The 13,011-nt window shown below is 36.3% G+C and overlaps 1 protein-coding gene across 3 annotated transcripts in view; it reads right to left on the bottom strand.

Moving 5' to 3' along the window:
- arhgap27 (Rho GTPase activating protein 27) overlaps window positions 1–11,853 on the bottom strand; it is a 38,720-nt gene extending 26,867 nt beyond the window's left edge. For all 3 annotated transcript variants that reach the window (XM_084434052.1, XM_084434053.1, XM_084434054.1), the window contains exons 1-2: window positions 11,541–11,853; window positions 7,866–8,784 (exon numbers count right to left, since the gene is read on the bottom strand). In XM_084434052.1, the coding sequence (XP_084290178.1) occupies window positions 7,866–8,693 (828 nt within the window). In that variant the 5' untranslated portion in view covers window positions 8,694–8,784; window positions 11,541–11,853. The remainder of the gene's footprint in view (window positions 1–7,865; window positions 8,785–11,540) is intronic.
- Window positions 11,854–13,011: the final 1,158 nt, after the last annotated feature.

The raw sequence follows: 13,011 nt of genomic DNA, 5'->3' as shown, positions 1-13,011 counted from the left end.
AACTAAATTCAACATTAAACCTTAAAATAGGTTCCCAATCCTTTGACCAACACATTTCTATGACTTATGAAGATTGGAGGAAATTATTTAGAAAATAATAATTTTATATAATTCACAAGGGACACTAATTTTAGCCAATTAAATTATGCTGAGCAAGACTAGCCTATAAACTAGTCTATAAGACCAAACTATATAGTGACTAGACTATAAGTAGTGACAAGACTATATAGTGTATCGTGTATATAGTGACTAGACTATAATACTTTTTTTTATTTTTTTTTATGACCTGATATTTCCAGACATTCAAGGTTTTTAAACCTCATTGGCTCTTGTGTGATGACATCATGACATGAAGTCACGTGACACAAAACAGCCAATGAAGTTTGATATTATTGATTTGGCCTCTGTATACATGTGTTGATCACTGTTTTTAATTTGATTTGAGAATGAATAACCTTGGATTACTTCTGCACTTTTATTTCCTGAAACTTTTACATTTCCTGAAACTTTTTGTCCCCATTGACTATTATTGTATTGATATATATATATATATATTCTTTTGTGTTCCACAGCAGAAAGAAAATCATCTGCTGCATTCGAATATGCCTACTTCCATATTATATAGTAGGTGAAAAACAGTGTGTGAGCTGAGTAATATGTCCGAATTCATTCATTCATTCCAGCGAGATTCTGAAGTGCACATTCGGTGGACACTGCACTATCCCATGAGGCCAAGGGAGAAGAGTTACATTTACATTTAGCAAACGCTTTTATCCAAAGCGACTTATAAATTAGGCGAGTCATTGTGAAGAGGCAAAAACAATGCAAGAAGTGCTCAAAATACAAAGTGCAGGCATTGCTCAAAGAAGCAAAAGCCAGACAAGGGAGGATTAAGGGAAAAGGAAAGGAATTAGAATTAGGAATTTTTTTTTTTTAGAGGTTAAGTGCTCACGGAAGAGATGAGTTTTAAGTTGTCTTTTGGATGTTGTCAGGGATTCTGCATTCCGGATGAGGGTGGGGAGAGCATTGCACCAGCATGGAAATGTGAGTTGTGAATGGAAGTGAAGTGATGCAACTGACGCTGTAGGTCTTGTGATGACCATGTGATGACAACATGGTGGATGTACAGTAGTATGTCTGAATTTAAGCCATATTACACACATTCATACTATATAGAACATACTTTTTAATGGTCACAAAGAAAGTTTAAAACCAAATGTGGTATGAGATTTTGGATGCAGCAATAATTTTGAACAACATGGGGCTGATTATATGTAACACACATGTTCTTTTTAAGACTCCTGGGAAATAAAAACACAGGCAACTCGCGTTACTTGGGCAATTGTTTCTGGTGTACATGCTAGACATGATCATGAGGATATTGTTTTGTCAGAGTGGTTACTATAAGAAGAGGGCATAAAATGGTCTACAGTACCTAAATTTCAAAGTGTAGTAAATGAATTTGAAGGCACGACACAGAATAAGAATAACAGTGCACTTCTGTACAGCATATTGGATTTAATTCTCTAATAGCAAGGACCAAAACTTCCCCTATTCACACCTGAAATCCCACAGAATGTACAAAGAGAACTGAGAGCTCTTGAGTGCTTTCTTCTCACTATACCTGATGGGGAAGTTTAGGTGTGTTTTTTGTCAGTGAAGTTGTTAGCATTTAATCATGTAATGTAATATAAAGTGCTGGGCAACGATTAATCACAATTAATCACATCCAAAATAAAAGTTTGTGTTACATAATATATGTGCGTGTACTGTGTTTAATTATTTATATATATATATATATATATATATATATATATATATATATATATATATATGAAGATGAGTTTTAAGTTCACATTTATTAAATATATATATATATATATATATATATATATATATATATATATATATATATATATATGTATATATATATATATAATAAATGTGTTATAGACTTGTGTTATATATATATATATATATAGCCTACAGTATGCAAATATTTCTTAAATATGTATGCATATGTGTGTGTATTTACATATACAAAATAATTACACAGTACACACACTTATATTATGTAAACACAAACTTATTTTGGATGCGATTAATCATTGCCCAGCACTAAATATAATATAATATAATATAATAACTAAGTTTTTCAACACGTTTAATCAGATTTTTGTAGTGTGAAATTTTTTTTGGGTACAAATAGTACAAATACTAACTATAATAATTACACAGAATATAATATTACAAAAAAATTATTACAAAATAGTTTTAAATGGAGTATACCATTACACACTGCTGACATTGCTTGACATTTCAAGGCAGCTACTAGCATGCAGACCATCAGACAAACAAGATCTTTGCCTGTGGTCTCTAAACAAACTGGTGGAAAAGGAACTTCCCACATTTCATTGAACAGAGCAAGGCAGAAGAGTCACGATCACGCAAGGAGATCCAACATGCTGAATGGAGCTGAAAACTTAACAATCGGCTCAAACACTCAAATTCAAACGCTTAACTATATGCCCCGGATTTATTTGGTCAAGAGCAAACAATTATTGATCCAAAGTCTATAATTTGTAAAGTTGTATATAATGTGATGAGTTACCAGAAGAGGGAAATAGCCGAACATTTGTTTTGATAGTAAATGTTAAGGTAATTTGCATCATTAGAGATATGGGCTTCACCACTGCGCTAAAATTAGACGCCCCACCTATAAAGTGCCGTCCTAATTACTAAACGAAGCGCAAAGACATTAATGAGCACATCAGTACAGACTTGCAACAGCCAAAAGACATAAACACTTTAGGCGGACACAACTGAATAATTAACAGTTAATGCCATGACTTTTGCCATTCTTAAAATCATGTGTTTAATACCGGTATTTATTTTTTTAACACATTTTAAAGTCGGCATGAAATGAGAGTTGCGATAGTCTTTTATTCTCTATTGCGGAGTACATCCGAGTAAAGCGGCTTCTTAAACGAGAAAGATTGTAGGGCGGGACTTGATTTTTTCCATGAGGAATTTATTGGATCATTGTGGTTTGCTATTGGTTTCCCCGCCCTCGTGCCAGTAATCATGTCATCAGAGAAGAGAAGAGATGTTGCTGCAAGAGCGAGGAGAAGTTATTTTGATCAAAGATTATGAGGGCTCATGAATTAAAAATAATAATAATAATGTGCACAAATAAATAATTTATGATAAATACTGCAATATCAGTTCCTTAAGTAGAGTAATAGCTGAAGCAAACGCACACATTTAGAAACACGTAACGCGTTAAGAAAATAGCCAAACTTTGTAAAGATGGTATAATTGACAAGGTAGGCTACATTGACAAAAGCTGCTTGAAACGTCAAAATTAAAATGTACTTAAGTGAGTGTGCATTTACACTCGTCTTTACTAAATCCTGCAATATTCCATGAAAAAAAAAAGAATTGTCCATTTTGATTTCATGGTGACTTTAAAAGGTGAACCACATGAGTACCACATGTTCCTGGATCAACATCTTTGTTGATCCTGGAACAACTTTCCAATCAACCAATCAGATTTGAGGGACAAGTTTATGTCAAGTTTAGGCTTAACCAGGGTGAGGTGCTACGACATCAGTGTTATTTACCTATTATTTCCCTCTGAGTTTAGGGAAAAGTTATGGGTAGGCTTAGGTTTAGCGGTAGGGAATTAAATTTTGGGACAGGAATGTTATTCCAGGATCAACAAAATATGTTGATCCAAGAACATGTCTTACTCGGCAAAATCACGGTGACCGACTACATACACACTGTTGATATTACGATTGCATGCTGAGCTGAGTTTGAACAGAGCTTTTGCAATATCTTAATGATTAGGAGAAGAGAGAGGGAGTATGGGATCAGGGATGGGAACATGTCCCAGGGCAGACTCAAACCCAGTCTGAGGTATATCCCTGCCAAATACTTGGGTAAAGATTCATTGACAAAAGCAATATCTCTCTCTCTAAACTCGATTGGACACATACGGACTTGCATCTCTTGTAATCTTAATCTACTCCACCTATGTTGCTCACACTCCTGCTGTCATGCACATGCACATGGATGGGGTCTTCCAGTGCACTGCGCTGTGTGAGAAGCATTAGCATAAGCTGACCTACATATCCGGGACTGCACACCAGCGCCACACATTGTGCCCGCCGGACTGAATGGCACCTCAGCCATGCCACTGCTGAAACCACCATCACTATGGAAACCAAAACTTCACTGGCAGGCCTCCAGAGTTCTTGTGCTATCTGACCAAACTAAAACCCAGAGAGAAGACAGCACACGCTTACAAACCTGCTGAAATAGACACTTCAGAGATACATGCAGAGAACTGCATTTAATGCAGTTATCAATTACCTAAAAGCAAGACTGAGAGCTCTTGACTCTATGATGACATTTTTATTGTAAACGGGCAAAAACAAATCTTTGCTGCCTATGTCTTTTATATGTTAATCACACACTGACTGGCCACTAATGGAAGAGAGTAACGTAATGCCTAGCAAAAAGTGATGGTATCAGATGGTAACACTATGGTATTTTGATATATGGGTCAATAATTAATAAGAATGTCTGAGATAAAAAACTTTATTTTAAAATGCCAAATTCTTATATAATATGATAGCCTATATAATTTTTTTTCCAACCAATTGTTTTAAGTAGTGTAACCATGAAATAAATAGTATTGAAATGCATTCCTTGCAACTTAATAACTATAAAAAATAAATAAAATAAAAACACACCCAAGCATGGTAAATTATCCATGTGGGGAAAAAACATGTACTTTTTTGTACTTTGGTGCTTGTTTTAAATAAATGTACCTATTTAAAATGTTGGTTAATTTCTTATTTTGCTCACAGTCACAATCAAACATAAATACGCTTAAAGTAAGGTTGTGCTAATTTAACTTCGATGTTATCTATTACGTAATAAGATCAATATAATATAATTCTTTCTTTTTTTAATGCATTTAAGGCAAGACACCCCAGGTGAATAGGGTAAACAAGAAAATTAACTACGGTACTAGATATCCCCATACTTCCCAAGATGATTGATTACATTAAGAATTGCAAAAAAAAAAAAAAAATTGCATTACAAGTTTTCTGAAATGTTATATGCAAATGAGGCGTTATCTAATTAAATATACAATACTTTACATACATTTCCAGAACAGAAATCTGAACACTAGATTAAGCCAGATTCAAAAATTATTGTTTCATTTTGTTGACATACAGGGGATTTTGGATTTCTCTTTTCATCACTCTGAGGTGAATTCTGTCAAAATGTATAACATCAGGCGAATTATATATGAACAAACCCCTCTGTATAAACCTTCGGAATACGGATATAGGAATAAAACTGTAAAGTGTTGTGTGTGTAAAGCTGCTGAACTGGAGATTTCTGACTGTGCAGGAGAAGAAGAAAAAAACACATTTTGAGAAAACGGCCTTTTAAAGTTTGCATTGTTGGCTAATTGAAATCTGCAAATACATGAAGTGCAATAAAAGCACCTAAAAGTGGGTGTTTTCTTTCCACTAGAGACAACACTTTATGAAAAGTCAAAAGCCTAAAATCGCAAAAGTGTTTTTGTCGGTAGCGTCTCATTCTGTAAGTAACACACACACACACACACACACACACACGATAGTGTTGTCCGTCAAATCACCACAGATTCCTCACCGCATCACTCCCAACCGGAAGCGCAGGATTATTCTGTCATACCTTACGTGTCTGCACAGGTGAAACCTTCCCGTTACAAGAAGATGAAAAGATAATCCAACCGGCAGCAAAACTGATGTTTAGAATCCATCGTTTTAACGCTGACGTGCTTTATCCATTCACTCCGCAGGGAAACAGGTGTGTTTGTGGGAGTGGCTGTAGTAAACGCCAGGTACTGTACCTCCCTTCAGTGCCACTCACACTCATAAGGGCACTTGGTAACAACTCACCTAACCTGTTGTGCTCTTCATTTGACTCTGATAGAATGGTTGAAACCTCCTTCCCCCTACACAGTCAAATTAGGCTCATACTTCGGGACCACGCATCACGTTTCGACTCCCTTAATAAATAACTAGGCAATTAATGATAAACTCGGTACCTACTCTAACGTTACTAGACAAATAAAAGTTGTCCATACGCACCGCGTCGCGTCTTGTTTACCGGTGTGGAAGATTAAACGGATGGAGAAGCCGGTTCGGTGCCGGTGAGGGGCAGCGGCCGTACACACAAATAGAAGAGCAAACCATTGACATGCAGATCACTTGGCAGGGAGCTCCAGAAATTGAGTCTGACTGGGCGTTGGAAGAGGGTCGAAACGTTGCTAATAAACACAATCCGGGTACAGCGCTTCAAACGCAGAAATATAACAGCTATAGCCTATATCAGCATAAATTGTGTCAATATTAGGACGCATATAACGAGGAGTTCCTTGACTCTTCACAGTAAATTTTTCTTCATTTTACGACCAGTCTAAACAAATTTAAATGTTACATAGTTAACGTTACATAAGGAAAGTTTCAAACGTGGTTATTTCACAAGACTAGGCTCGTGAGGCTGCAACTATAGCAACAGTAGTTCGCGAGCGGTTAGGATCGGCACGGATGGAACAGTCGAAAGAGTATGCTACTATTTTTATTAGTAATTTACATATGTTTACATATCTTAAGTAGGTATATACCACAAAACGTACGTTTAGTTACGTAGCCTACTTGTTTTAAGATAGGGAGGTAAGAGCTTGATAAACGTTTTTTAGCCCATTATTTTCTAAAATCAAATCTGAGCAAAATCAACGGTAGGCTATGAGTCAGAGACAGACAGAGCACCAGTTACATTACATAGGCCTACTGTAAAAAAACAAAAATAACCCTCCAAAGCTTGACATACGAAATAATGGTCAGAAGAAATAGTTTTAAAAAATGGAACAATTTACTGAACCTTTAGACATTTTTTTTTTTTTTTTTACATGTGTTTTGTGTTTTATCAGGCTTTTATGACCCATATGGTGAGAATATGGAGCTCACACTTGAGCAGAAAAAAAAAAAAAAAAATCTTTACTCAGGGTAAAAACTGTGGAATTTTGTTTATATCTCCAAAAATTAAGATGAAATTCTGATAGCTTGTAATGTAAATCAATGAGCCTTTTATGACAGTATAACAGACTATTTGCATAAAATGCATATAAATATCAGTTGCCACTCTATATGTTCCTTATATGTCTTAGTAGATGATATTTAAAGGCTGTTTTATGATCAAAGATTCAATCAGATTAAAGATCAATCAGATGACATGTAGGCCTACTATATTTTGTAAAGCAGTTTTCTTAGCAAAGTTTTGATCATTTTGCAAATTTAGAGGCCTTCAGAAATTCAAAAAATGTAAGTTCTTATCAATCAATTGGTCATGTAATGCTTGCACTTCTACACCAAATTCTAAGGACAGCTAAAGTTTTAAACTGACGCAATTATTGCTTCAATATCATTTGATAACGATTTTGACACCTGAGACATCAGCACTTCCCTTTGGTTTGGCTTTTGTAGGCTCAGATGCTAATTTGAATACAGCGCCACCATGTGTTCAAGAAAAGCAGCTAAATCAATCCGACTGTGAGCAATCCAAGTCATTATGGGATGAGTATACTAAAGTATACTGGGTCATCACTTAAATTCACAGACATTTTATAAATAAATGAATAGGCTATACCTAGCCTTTGTCACTGAGCAACATTGCTGTTGTTACAAACATATTTCGGAGAATGGAATAAAATAGAAAATTGTTTTGCTACATACAGAAATGGCTGTCTTATGTAGGCTAATGCAGCTTTACTTTGCACATGAAGAAGTATTACTTACCAGAGGCTTATCTGGTGTAACAGGGCTTGGGACTGGGGAACTCTGTGTCTTTACTGTCATATTATCATCAGGTTTTGAGGATTCTGGTTCTCTCACCGTATTTATACTCTCATACACATTCTTGTCTTTATCCATGAGGTTCCACATGTCTTCACTCCAGCCAGATCTAATGAGCATTTGAATATCTTGATCCAGGCTCTTTGAGTCCACCCGAGGCCTCTCTATTGACTCTTTTGGACTCTCAATTGATTTGATCTCCAATTCTGAGGTGTTATCTGTAAAAGCAGGTGTCAATACGATAGAGGGTGGTGTTTCCCCTTTAGATGGAGAACCAGGGTTGAAAGAAACATTGTCATAAATCTGGAGTTCAGGCACAGGACCGGCCTCTGCTTCAACCTTTAGGGGATCTGGATCCAAACCCTTCAGTTCAAAGAATTCCTTTGGAATAATATATGTTGATATTCTATGGCCGTCTTTCTCTGAGTCTCGTTTTATGGAGTCAGGGACTCGAAGCGTGACCTCAGCAGGGTTAATGTTGGCGGGAAGACTATCAGGAGCTGTCTCGGAGCTGGGCTTGAGGGGTTTCAATCCACTAAACTCTTCTGGAGGGTCCAGTGGAGTTTGGTTTGTTTCAGGTGGGAGCTCGGTCACATACGTAGCTGGAATGAAAAAAGGCTTGTCCGTCTCGTGCCTCCGAACGTGCCACCAGGTTTCATTGGTCTTGGCTACCAGGGTGTAGTGCTCGTTGGGTTTGATGGACACCGTTCTGCCATCTCGAGCAGTGTAACTGTATTCAAATTTCACCAGAACCTGCTGTGAAAGTGACATAGTGGCCCACGTCTGCTGATCCCAAACCTGTTAAGTGGCTGGTGTTCGGTGCAAAGAGGAAATCAAGGCTCATATATAATCATCATGAGATCTGAAGAAAGAGGAGAAAAAAAAACAAAACAATAGGTCATTTGTTTGAAACAATTCAGATCTGAAGCTCAAACAAACTTGGGACAAGAATATGAAAAACAAATCAAAACAAAAAATTAAAAAAGCAAAACAAAATTTACTTACAGATTTACTAGGAACAACAAAACACAACGATTTTTTTTTATAATGAACAAGAACACACAAAGCAAAACTACTAATAGATTTACTAGGAACAAAAATATAAAAACTAATAATAAAAATTTAAAAACGCAAAACAAAACTTTAACAGATTTACGTATACATTTACGTATACATTTACTAAGGACACAAATATGAAAAACAAAAACACAGATTTGCTATAGGACCAAGAACATAAAAAACAAAACAAAACTTTACTTACAGATTTACTAGGACCAAAAATAGAAATACAAAATACAAGACAAAACAAAAACATAATACATTTTGAAGTACAGACCTAATAGGGTCAAGAATATTAAAAAAATACAAAACAAACCTTTACTTACAGATTCACTTGGGACAAGAATGTAAAGAATGCAAAACAAAAAGCCAAAACTTTAGGTGCTTTTTTTTTCTTGGAACAGTAAGTAACAACCTAGCAACCACATATCAATGCCCTAGCAACCACCCACAGCACCCTATAGCATCATTAAAATGTAAAATTCTAAAAAATAATTATTAGCCAAAGAGAATATGTATATGTACTGTAAATTAAATCAGTGTCACTAATAGGTGCACATAGGTGAAAATGGCAAAAAACAAAACAAACAAGGGTTATTTTAGAGCATTACATAAGGTTTGTTATTGCAACTAGGGCTTTTCTGATGGGGTGGAACAAAATATTTGTGAAGCAGAGGAATGCAGATAAACCAGGGGAACAACAGGTGTGTCGGAGTGAGAGATGAGAGAAACCTGACAGCAGACAGCCTAAAACTGAATTTTTACATTAATGAAACCAGAGAGCAGACAACAAGTGATGAAAACATACAGGCATGAAGAAGAGAGAGAGAGAGAGAGAGAGAGAGAGAGAGAGAGAGAGAGAGAGAGAGAGAGAGAGAGAGAGAGACACTCAGGGCAGGACGGCGCATCCGGCCCATGAGTTCCCCCGACAATAAATCATCATATAAAACAGGGCAGGAACAAATAATGATAAATTAACTGCAAATGCAGTTAACAAACATAGGCCTTAGATTAAGCCAGGATTAGGCCTCAGTTTAATTAGGACATAAGATAGCTTTTATAAACGTGCCTTAGAAAAAAACATTACTGATGTGTATCTTGAGACAAAACACTGGCACTGACATATTTGAAGATCTACCAGTGAAAGTTGCTTTCGGATCAAACAGCTCAAACATCCATTTTAGTCTAGACTAGTCTTAAACCTTGTCTGTGAAACCGGAGGTTAATATTGCATCTTTGTCACGTTAATAAGCACTGATTTCTGTTATCATTTACTTACCCTCATGTTGTTCCAAACCTGACTTCCTCTCTTCTGTTAAACACAAAAGAAGCTATTTTGAAGAATATTTTGTTGGCAACCAAACCATTTTGGTTAGGCTACCCTTGACTTCTACTGTATGGACAAAAAAGCAGACTCATGATTCATATAAATGAACCAATGAATCGTTAATATATGTGTTAGAAAGATACGGCTCTCCTTGTTTTTTGCAGTCGTTTTTACTTTTGGTCTGTAATGTGTAGTGCAAATTACTACAAATAATATTGCAATTACAATATTTGTACAATTAATACAAATAATATCTCGTAATATTGCTTGTCAAAAGACAGTATTTTGCTATAAATTTGAATATTAAGTTAAATTATGATTAGTTCCCCATCACTACCTAGAGGGAAACAGCTATGCTAAAAGCATGAACATTTAAAGCGGCGGATAGCTCTTCTGCACAGCACTTGCTACAGGAAGTGAGTGTATTTTGCAGAGGAACGCTGCACTAACCCCAAACCTACACAGAAGAAGAGACGCCAAAATAGGGGAAACATCAACTCGTAAAACAGGAAAACATCCATCATGCTGTGTGCAAACTGCAATCTCGGTTTCATTGTGGTTGTTGCAAAATACTAATGACATAATTGCTAAAGCAGATTTGATGTTTCTGTGATGACTGATTAACTAACATCTTATTTTAATTATAAAACTTCCACACCAACAGCTACTGACAAAGACATGAGCGTTGCTGTGCCTGTGTCTCAGTGGAATGAACTACAGCCAGTCAACGCCTCTTGTATCAATGTATCCGAACCACTCATGAAAACATTCAAGTTAGACAGAGTGTTCAGACTGCTGAACAATTATGAATTATTCCATATAAACACATGTACACATGTGACTTACACATATAGTTTAGATATTTACAGTACATACACACACGTTTGTATATAAACACATACAGACCTAAAGTGAGATTAATATACAAACAATTATGAGATGTTATTTGAATCATTTGAATCTTTTGCTTACATCATAACACATTTTAAATCAAATTCTGTTTTATAGATAAAGCACAGCATAACAATCAAAACAAAACTCTCCTTTTTGGTACATGATTGGGAAAGTACAACTATTATCATAAGTCTCTGAAGAACATTGCACTTATTACTGCATGAATATATACAGATTGCAGGAAATAATGTTGACAGCTGTTCATAACAAAACTCCATGCATTAACAGTGAGATGAGGTATTCTGGGTGAATGAAACACACAGATAAAAGTAACTTACCATTGGAAAGCAGAATAATCCCTCGACTCCTTCTTCTGTGAGCTCTGGGATAACTGGAGAATTCACATTAGTAATGAGCTATCACCTCTGTCTCTCCCTCGATTAATCCAGGATGTGTCAGCCCCATACTCTCTAGACCTGTAGTGCTGTTGAGTCAGTGTGAGAGAGAAATGTGCCCAGATTTGTGTTGCTAGACGGGTTTCAGTGTGGCTGAGTGAAGTGAGCAGAGGGTGTGTGTGTGTGTCTACAAACAAACACTGATCCTCGTATGATTTACAGCACAACTGCTTATCAAAACCACCAGTGCTTTTACATTCACCAAGCGAGGGAACAACTGTCAAAAGATGGAAAAACTGAGAAATGAGGAAGCAGGAAATAAAAAAAAGAGAAACGCTGAAGAGAACGTGCCCGTGCTGATGTGTTTTTAAACATTGACATGGCAACGCCGGCAGGCAGGGGCGTGAATATAAACTGAAGGCCTGTACTTTGTGTTTCATTAAAGTCCTTTTCGGCATTATGACTCAATATTTCCGAGTCATATGGAATCCACAGACTTCAAACGTGGGTGTTGGCAGGAATGCTCTGATTTTAAGGAACCTTTATGAAGGTTTTAGGTTCACGCATCCGTCAATGACGCTAATCTCTCGTGTGTTTTCTTTCACTCTGTGGTCTGTGTCGTGCTGATAACTGGTCCAGGGTCAACAGGAAACGGCATTACAGCCTTTGAATACTGGATGGTCTTTAAGTATGGGGTGCGGTTGAGGTAGAGAAGGTTATCATCGAGAAAAAGACATCCACATATTCAATAGACGACTATCACCGTTCCCCACCCCATGAGTCGTTCATGCGTCTGTCATGTGACAAATGAACGAAAGATTCGGAAGGTAAATTATTTTTGTAATTATTTAAAAGTATAACATTTAAAGCCCCTTGAATGACTCGAAAAAAGATTCGTTCATTTTGATGAACGAGATCGAACAAAAGTCAGTAAAATGATCCGTATATATATATATATATATATTCAAATGAGGCATTATCTAATTAAAAATGCAGTCATTTAAATACATTTCTAGAACAGAAATCTGAACATTGGATAGAGCCAGGCTCAAAATTCTTGGTTCATTTCGTTGACATATTAAGTTTTGGATTTTTTTACAGAGGGGACTTTGAATATATGCATTTCCACTCCATAAATCAGAAAATACTGTCATATTACCATGTTTATGGGGGGGGGGGTGGGGGGGTGGGGGGGGATGGTATGTAAATCAGGTGAATTATATTTTAACAAACTCTGTACACTTCAGAATATACCGGTAGATAGGAATACAACGGTAAAGTTTGTTGTATATAACTGCTGCTAAAGTGGAGATTTCTATAAAAAAATAAAAAACTCGTGGCCTTCAACTTAACAGCCCTCTAGCGATTAAAAAACAAAACTGCATGCATTTTGTGGAAGAACACTGTTTTGGTT

Source organism: Rutilus rutilus, assembly GCF_951802725.1.
Source record: "Rutilus rutilus genome assembly, chromosome: 16".
Lineage (NCBI taxonomy): Eukaryota > Metazoa > Chordata > Actinopteri > Cypriniformes > Leuciscidae > Rutilus > Rutilus rutilus.
The sequence above is the reverse complement of the archived record's forward strand: the minus strand, read 5'-3'. Positions and strand labels throughout refer to the sequence as shown.